A 9220-nucleotide genomic window follows, 5' to 3' on the forward strand; every position below is an offset into this window, starting at 1 on the left:
CACTTGAATCATACCCCTCTCTTCAGCCCTGTAGTTTATTTAGTATCTTTTTTTTTGTAGTATTTCCCATAGGTTAGTTTTAGTGTATATTAGTTTCTTTTTCTTTTTGGGGGTGGTACTGGGGTTTGAACTCAGGGCTTCAGTTTGCTAGACCACTTAATCCATACCTTCAGCCCCCTTTTTGCTTCAGTTAATTTTTAAGTAGAGTTTTGAGTTTTTACCCAGGGCTGGACTTGGACTGCACTTCTCCTTACTTCTCCTTTTGTTTGTTTGTTTTTTCTTGTTGTTGCTATGGAACTTGCCAAGCAAGGATTCTACTTAAGCCATGCATCTAGTCCATGTTTTGCTTTAGTCTTAGCTTTCTGGGGTGGGCCGGAATATGATCCTCTTAACATTTCATAGCTGGATGATAGACTGTGTGCCACTATGCCCCAACCTTTGTGTATATGTTTGTGTGCGCATGGTACTGGGGCTTGAACTTAGAGCCTCACACTACACTCTCGTATTTAGGGTTGGCACCTAAGCTACACCCTCACTTCCAGATTTTTTTGCTGCTTAATTAAGAGATTAGAGTTGCAAAGACTTTTCTGCTTGGGCTAGCTTTTAACTTTGATTTTCAGAGCTCAGCCATCTGAGTAGCTAGGATTATAGGTGTGAGCCACAAGTGCCCCATATGTGCCCAGACCTGTCTGTTGAGATGGGGGGATTCTCTTGAACCTTTTGTCTGGGTTTGCACTGATCTCAGTCTCCCCAGTAGCTGGCACAGGTATAAACCATTAATCCCCAGCTTTTATTGTTTTATTTTTTATTGTTTTTTCCTTCCACAATTGGGTTTTGAACTTAGTACTCTACCACTAGGTTACAACTTGAGTCACTGGCATTAACTTCTGTTTATTTATTTAAACTTTATTTTTGCCAGTCTTGTGGCTTGAACTTGGGGCCTGGGCACTGTCTCTCCTCTGTGCTTAAGGCTAGCTCTTTCTCACTTGAGTCACAGTACCACTTCTGACTGTTTTTGAGTAGTTTATTGGAGATAAGCATCTCACAGACTTCTGCCCAGGCTGGCTTTGAACTGTGATCCTCAGATCTCAGCCTCCTGAATAGCTAAGATTACAGGTTGTGCACCACCTGTAAGTGTCTGACTCTGGCATTTAACTTTTTTTTTTTTTTGCTGGTCAGTGGGCCTGAACTCTGGGCCTGGGTGCTGTCCCTGAGCTCTTCATCTTAAGGTTAGCACTCTACCACTTGAGCCACAGTGCCACTTCTAGCTTTTTCTGCTTATGTGGTGCTGAGAAATCGAACCCAGGGCCTCGTGTGTGCAAGGCAAGTGCTCTACCACTAACCACCTTCCCAGCCTGGCTTTTTAACTTTTTTTTTTTGGTCAGTCATGGGGCCTGAACTCTGGGCCTGGGAGTTGTCCTTCAGCTCTTCAGCTGTAGACTAGCGCTGTACCACTTGAGCCTCAGCCCCACTTCCAGCCTTTTCTGCTTAAGTGGTGCTGAGGAATCGAACCCAGGGCCTCATGCATGCAAGACAAGCACTCTACCACTGAGCCACCTTCCCAGGCCCGCTTTTTAACTTTTAACTGGAATTTTTAGTTGTGAAATCTTCAAATGCAATCCAAGTTCCTTCTAGCATAAATGATACTATACAAATAACCTGTACCTTGTAAAAAAAAACACACCATTTCCAGCCTTTTTTTTTATATCCTCTATTTCTTTGTTACATTAATTTTTAAAGCAAATTCCAGAAAAATAGATGCATTCTGTATATTGTGAATTTTTAGGTTTTGGAAGATAGCTGTGTTGTCCAGGCTGGCCTCAAACTTGAGTTCTCCCTGCCTCAGCCTCCTGAATGCTAGGATTACAGGAATGTACCACCTACCAGGTGTCAATTGATTTTTGATCTGTTTACAATGTTTTCTTATCTTTAGGATCGTAACAGTTTTACCTTGAAATTAGAAGATACTGAAAATTGGTTGTATGAAGATGGAGAAGACCAGCCAAAGCAAGTTTACGTAGATAAATTGACAGAGTTAAAAGTAAGTGACTCTTTGAGACTAGAAATACTTCAAACCTTTGTAGTTTTCAAGAAGAGTAGCATACATCTGAAACAAATTATCATGTCATGTTAAAAAACACAGGGTAAAATCTGTGATTTAGAGAATACTCTTTATGATATAAGCTCATTGTTATTTTCACTTTTAGAGTCTCATAATAACTACTTGTTTCTCTGTCAATTAGATTTTGATTTCCAGCATTCCACTGAATTAAAAATTTTCTGCATTCTTGGGGTTAGAGATTCAAAGAATAGCCATGTGGAATCTGTGACCCTGAAATTCTGTTTGTAGTTGGGGTGGACAGGGCCATGTATGTAGTTTTGATTTGTGATCAAAGTATCCGGTTTTGTATTTGACGATTATTGTTGACCCTTGAGGGCTTTTGTTTGAAAAGGGATGCAAGTATACAAGGATGTGCATTTCCCTTTAGTCTTGGCCCTGTATTACTACTGGGTTTGTACCAGACGGCTATTGAGACTGACCTCTTGAGTGGAGTCACTCAAGGATAGTACTATGTATCTTCCTGGCAAACGTAGTCAGGAGTCCACTCTGAGAGACTTTGGTCACTAGAGGCTTTAGTCACTAGGCCAGTTTGTTTCTCTCTCTCTCTCTCTCTCTCTCTCTTTTTTTTTTTTTTGGGTCCTGTCTGGAGCCTGAACTCTGGGCCTGGATTCTGTCCCTCAGCTCTTTAGCTCAAGGCTAACACTCTACCACTTGAGCCACAGCGCCACTTCCGGCTTTTTTCTTTTTGCTTATGTGATGCTGAGGAATCGAACCCAGGGCCTCAGGCATGCAAGGCAAGTGCTCTACCACTGAGCCACCTTCCCAGCCCGTTTGTTTCATTCTTGTTCTGCTTCTCAGACCATCCCCAATTGTTTGAAGCAAATATCTCATGCTTTAAATGATACTTAATCAATTAACATTTCAGTGTGTATTTTTAAAGAAAATACAGCTTTATACTGTACCATTATCACACCTTAATGTCACTGTTTTATTCATTTTTCAAGTTCCATTGTTCAGTAAATGATTATTTTTTAGTTTGCTTGAATCAGGATCCAAATAAAATGCATACATTTATTGATGTGTCCCTTCAACCTCTGTGAATAGCTTTTCCTTTTCCCTGAGTACTTGAAGAAGTGGTCATTGGTTCCACAGAGTCTTCCTCCAGGCTGTTTTGCTGGTTTTTCATCACCATAGTTGTCTTTAACCTTATCTAGTAAGAGAGTTGGTTAGATCTAAAGGCTTCATCAGACACATTCAAGTGTTGTTAATTTTTAATTTAAAAAGTTTTTGCCAGATAAACTTTAGTATTGTGTATCTCTGTTTGGAGGGAAGTAAGTTTTGGTCCCCCAGTCATCGTCGTGTCGTGCCCCCCCCCCTGTGTTTTGAGAACCAAGGCTCAGATGACAGCTACTTCAGGAAGTCTGGAAGCAGTGTTGAGGCACATACTCTACCCAGCAGGTGGCAGCATTTGATTTCCAGCAGTCTGGGGAGACATTATTGTTATTGTTATTATTATTATTTTATTTTACTGTATTTTTTGGTGCTTGTCGTGGGGCTTGAACTGGTTGCTATCCCTGATTTTTTTTTTTTTACTCCAGGCTAGCACTCTATCACTTAAACCACAGCTTCAAGGGCTGGCAGTGCATGAAGCCCTCTGTTCAATTCCTCAGTATCACATACACAGAAAAAGCTGGAAGTTGCACTGTGACTCAGGTGGTAGAGTAGTGCTAGCCTTGAACAAAGGAAGTTCAGGGACAGTGCCCAGGACCTGAGTTCAGGCCTCAGGACTGGCCAAAAAATAAATACATAAATAAACCAAAGCCATTTCTGGCTTTTTGGGTGGTTAATTGGAGTCAAAGTGTTTCACAGACTTTTTCTTCTCAGGCTGTCCTTGAACTGTGATCCTCAAATCTCAGCCTCTTGAATAACTAAGATTATAGGTGTGAGCTACCAGTGCTTGGATTTTGAAACATATTTTGAGTTGTGTACATGCACATATGAATTATGGAGATTAGATGTACTTTAGCTCATATCCAGATTTAGTCAGAATAGAAATAGTACAACCTTCAAATGTTTACCCTAGGAAGACTTTATGTATTCTCTCTTTTGTTAAGAATTTAGGCCAACCCATTAAGACACGGTTCCAGGAATCTGAAGAAAGACCAAAATTATTTGAAGAACTAGGCAAACAAATCCAACAGTATATGAAAGTAATCAGCTCTTTCAAAAACAAGGTAAGGGTGTTTTTTGTTTTTGTTTTTGTCATATATTCTTACTCTTAATTTGCAGAGTTAAATTTCATGATATTACCTAGCAGACTTTCTCTTAATGTAATGTGCAATGTTTTTTATGGATGTATCAGGAACCATAGGATTTGCTGTTTCTCTTTAATAGGTGGAATCTAGAATTCTACCTAGAGAAGTATTGTATAATTTCCCTTTTTTTATTGTAAAATGCTTCTTCTGTATTAGGCAGCATGTTCTGTGCTGGACTTCTTGTGAACATGTTAGGCTTGTAATTTAGGTGGTTTGTTACGCAGATGGAGTACTATCTCACCAGTAAACTACCTAACAAGGATTTTGAGTATTCTATAACATACTCCATAAATATTTGACTCCCGTAGTACCCTTGTAAAGTAGGTGCTAGAGGGCTGGGAAGGTGGCTCAGTGGTAGAGCACTTGCCTTGCATGCTCGAGGCCCTGGGTTCAATTCCTCAGCACCACATAAGAAAAAAGCTGGAAGTGGCGCTGTGGCTCAAGTGGTGAAGTGCTAGCCTTGAGCTGAGGAGCTGAGGATCAGCGCCCAGGCCCAGAGTTCAGGCCCCACGACCAGACCCAAAAAAAAAAAAAAAAAAAAAAAAAGTAGGTATTAGAGTCACCATATGTGGGTGACTTCCAATGTGAAGAGACCCAAGGTTCTGAGCCAGTACAGCTGGAATTCAACTCTAGTTTGACTACACAGTGTGGGTTCTGACCTCTCTGTTTTCCACTATATTCTCGTCCCCTCCCTGGCTCCCCAGGGAGTCTGCACAGTCACAGCCTGAGCTCAGCAAACACTCTGCCACTGAGCTATACCCCTCTCTGCTTTGATAGATTGTCAGTAAATTATGCTTGTGAAAGGCCTCCTTTTAAAAATTGTATTCATTATTGTGTTTGTTCCAGACTAGCATGCCTGTGGTATCTTAGTAACTTGTTACAATGTGACATTATTTTCCTAAGATTTTTGTGTAAAAACTACACCCATTTACACTATTGGAGCTTTTTAATTGTCCCCTTACATCTTTTTCTTGCCCTTAAAATCTGTTTCCTCAGTGTCTGAGAAATTAGGGCCATTCCTTTCTTGAATATTTACTCTCTTCTGCAATGATGATGCTACACGATCATTCTTGAGCTGTTTGAGAGATGCTGAATAGGTCAGGTAGACATTACCCATGACCACTTGCCTGACCTTGTGCGCTTGCAGGAGGACCAGTACGACCATTTGGATGCTGCCGATGTAGCGAAGGTAGAGAAAAGCACGAACGAGGCAATGGAGTGGATGAACACCAGGCTGAATTTACAGAACAAGCAGAGTCTGACTGTGGATCCCGTTGTCAAGACAAAAGAGATTGAAGCTAAAATTAAGGTAATAGTGAACTGTCATTTCTTGTCAGCATTATTTTGATCTCTAGTCTTCCAGTGCCCTGTGGGAGACAACTTCATTTAGGTTGGGGGTTGGGATCTGGCCAGAAAGGGTGAATGAAGCCTGTCATTTGTTAAATTTACTAATTGATTAAGAAACTATGGTTTTTCTCTCTTCACATTCTAGGAGCTGACAAGTATTTGTAGTCCTATAGTTTCAAAGCCCAAACCCAAAGTGGAACCTCCGAAAGAGGAGCAGAAAAATGCTGAGCAGAACGGACCAGTGGACGGACAAGGAGACCTCAACCCAGGCTCTCGGGCCACGGAGCAGGGTGCAGACACGGCTGTGCCTTCGGACACGGACAAGAAGCTTCCTGAGATGGACATTGATTGATTGATTGATTGATACCAACACTTGTTTATATTAAAACAGACTATTATAAAGCTTTAAGTTGTCAACTTTGTTCTAAATATCAACTAGAGCAAGCAAATACTGGAGATTTCTTAGTCAGTTTTTAGGGGATCTTGGGGGGGCGGGGGATATAGGTAATGTATGGAGCATTTTGACTTCTAAATAGTTAGGTACAGAAATTATAAGTGCATTGTATCTCTTCATAATGGTACTATTTAGAAGCCCAGTTAGTGTTACTGAGCTTACGCTTCACTCCTTTTTTTTGTTTAATCATGCTTCTAGAAGAATGTTTGTTTTGGAAAGCTGAGCTATAGCAACAGCTATGACTAGCTACCAAGAAGGCTCTTTTGCATTATTACTTAAATGGCAAGGAGCTCAATTTATGCTTCTAAAATCAATTGTAGAGATGATCACCAAGGTTGTGTGCTTGGTGTGGGCTGGGGTAGGGGCTCCTTCTCTCTCAGGGCCAGAGCTCGGCCTGGAATGTGTTAACTTAGGAGAGGATCCCAGGCTTCCTCACGCTTCACCCCCAGCCCTCTCCCCTCCCTCCTCCCCTTCGGGAAAGAGCTCCCAGTAAATGCCATGTGCTATTCTTGGAAATACCCTCTTCCCTCAGAGCAAGTTATAAACTTGAGTTTAGACTTGGAGACACTTCTTGAAAGTGTTTTCATGAAGACCCCAAGCGTTAAAGCGAGCTAATTTCCTCAGTTCAGCTTAAATACTGTCCCATATGGGCATGGCAAGTCTTGAGGAAATGATTGATCCTTGTTCCATTATGGTATAAGGATTTGGATCCCGGCCTGTTTGTTCAGGTGGCAGATGTTCTGTGTAAATTCAGCCCAAACCCCTGGGATAAGAATTAAAAGTGCTTTCTTAGGCTCATTCATGATTACTTTTATGTTTAAGTGTTAATATCTGTCATGAACCTGCCAATTTGTATTTGTTCAACAGCTGACAGATGATGAGAAACCTCAGATACACTGGATTGTATGGGAAGAGTCCTAGATTAGCGTTGGGAACACGCAGCCTGGCATTGCAGCGACACCACATTTCTTAATGTGCAGCCATACGGATCAGGTGTGCCCAAGTGTTCCTTGGTGCCCTTTGGGGGCACAAGGATAGGGAGGGGTGTTTTGGAAACGTCAAGGGGAGCCTGTATTAAAGGCCAGAGTTGGTTACTTGCCTTAGCAACTGTTACTATAAAATAAGTTTCGTTGGTTATGTTTCAGATCTTTGTAATAACTGGTAATCTGTGTAACAGAGCGTCTCTGTGAGTACTGGCCTGTGTTGGAAATAAGCTTATACTGTGCATAGCTAGATTGTGTTTTCTGTCCATCCAGGAAGTGTCTAGAATGTTACTGCCCTTAGGCGCTACAGAGACAACTGTGTACAGAGGGGAGAGGCTGCCGTGGAGGCCTTCTCCCCTCTCCCCCCTCCACAGGACTTGAGCCCTGGGCCTCCAGCATCCTCTTTTTTCCTTTCCTGGGTGTGCTTCAGGAGGGAACTTCAGCTGGCCTGCCGTGAGGCCAGTAGCCCCTCAAAGTGCTGGCTGCGGAATTAAGCCAACTCTTATGCAACTGACTCAGTCCTTAATGGCCATTTCTTCTAAACATTGTGTGTGTGTGTGTTGCGGGGAAGGGTTTGGGTGTCGGGATGGGGGTGGATTGGAAAGTTAAAAACTAGAGGAAAAATAAAATGTGGTCTGCTTGCCCTCTGTATAGACAGGCTGTAAGACCATCTAAATTTCCATGGAGCAGGCCAGAGAGTGGGGATTGATAACTTGTGTGCAAACAAGTATTTATCCAGGTTGCGTTATCCAAACTGGTTTGTTAAAACTCCAAGTCACATTCTTACACTAAAGAAAAATACTCAGTAAACATGAGACAAGTTTAGGAAAAACTAATAAAAGAAACCTGTCTTAAACGCAGAGGAATGATTTTCTTAATTTCCTAATATAACGTGTGTGTGTGTGTGTGTGTGTGTGTGTGTGTGTGTGTGTGTGCGCGCGCGCGCGCGCACACATGCATGTTGAAAAAGGGATCGATGGGGGAGTGGAGGGAGAAAAATAAAAACTCCTTGTTGGAGCCCTTGGGTCAGAGTAACAATGCAGTCATTGCCCCCTGGGACATGAGGTGATATCCCTGTCCCCCACTCCTACTCTGCTCCTCCAGTGTAGGAATCCCTGCCTTGCTCCTCAGAGTGTGTGAGCTCCCCATGGGTCTTTCTTTGAGGGTTTGACAGCATCAGAAGGTAAGGTGCCAAGGTTGGTATGCCCAAAGCAGGAAGCGGCTACAACAATTGGTGCCCTGATTGATGAATGGGGTGTGTGAAAGATGGGTGTTTGTGTGAATGCAGGGTGCTTACAAGTGTGGCAAGGGGCAGAAGTCATCAGAAGATAACCTTAATTGCCCCAGCCTCAGGGCCTTGGGGCTCAGTCATGCATCTTATACTCTCTTGGTCTAGCCAGGTTTAAGCATGTGTGTGGTGAGCTTGGTTTTTTCCTGTGTCTGTTCTTGGAGTAGGAGCCTAGGCCCAGCCATCCAGAGGTGGGCCAGGGCCCAGATAGCTTCCAGGAGTTCTGGGATCGTTTGGCGTGTGACCCTGCACAAGAGGGTGCTGGGAAGGAAACCAAAGCAATTACAAACTTTATCAATGGGGCCGCTTGGGTGAGAAGTGTGTGAAGAATTCTGCTTCCATTGGGTTGGTGAGGGTTTGGGCTGTAAGACAGTAACTGGAGGCTTCTCAGGCACAGCAGTGGTCTTCATAGGGGAGATAGGATATTGGTGCTCGTTAGGAAGTTATTTAGATGTTTTAACAAGAGGGGAGATTTTTCAGGAATGCCCTTAGGAAGTGTGTGAAGTAAAAGGCTTCCAAAAATTGGAGATGTGAAACAAAAACCATCCTTATTTTGCTGTGTATAGTGATATGTACCTCTGGGCCTGGGCCTGGGCAGAAGGACCCTATCTCAACAAAGAAGCTAGGTATAGTAGCTAACACCAGTAATCCCATTTGCTTGGGATCTTGGATCTTGATCCAAGGCTGGCCTCTATCAGAAATTGGAGACCCTATCTGGAGAAGCACAAAAAGGGCTGGAGTCCTGGGTTAGGTGGTAGAACGTGTGCTTAT

The 9220-nt window shown here is 42.7% G+C and overlaps 1 protein-coding gene across 1 annotated transcript in view; it reads left to right on the forward strand.

Annotated features, from left to right (window-relative positions):
* Positions 1-8021, forward strand: part of Hspa4 (heat shock protein family A (Hsp70) member 4) — a 49029-nt gene extending 41008 nt beyond the window's left edge. The window contains exons 16-19 of the mRNA XM_069993738.1: positions 1934-2041; positions 4177-4296; positions 5525-5686; positions 5870-8021. Coding sequence (XP_069849839.1) covers positions 1934-2041; positions 4177-4296; positions 5525-5686; positions 5870-6076 — 597 coding nt within the window. The 3' untranslated portion in view covers positions 6077-8021. The remainder of the gene's footprint in view (positions 1-1933; positions 2042-4176; positions 4297-5524; positions 5687-5869) is intronic.
* The last annotated feature ends 1199 nt before the right edge of the window (positions 8022-9220 follow it).

Source organism: Dipodomys merriami, unplaced genomic scaffold (genome assembly GCF_024711535.1).
Source record: "Dipodomys merriami isolate MVZ:Mamm:240054 unplaced genomic scaffold, mDipMer1.0.p SCAF_44, whole genome shotgun sequence".
NCBI lineage: Eukaryota > Metazoa > Chordata > Mammalia > Rodentia > Heteromyidae > Dipodomys > Dipodomys merriami.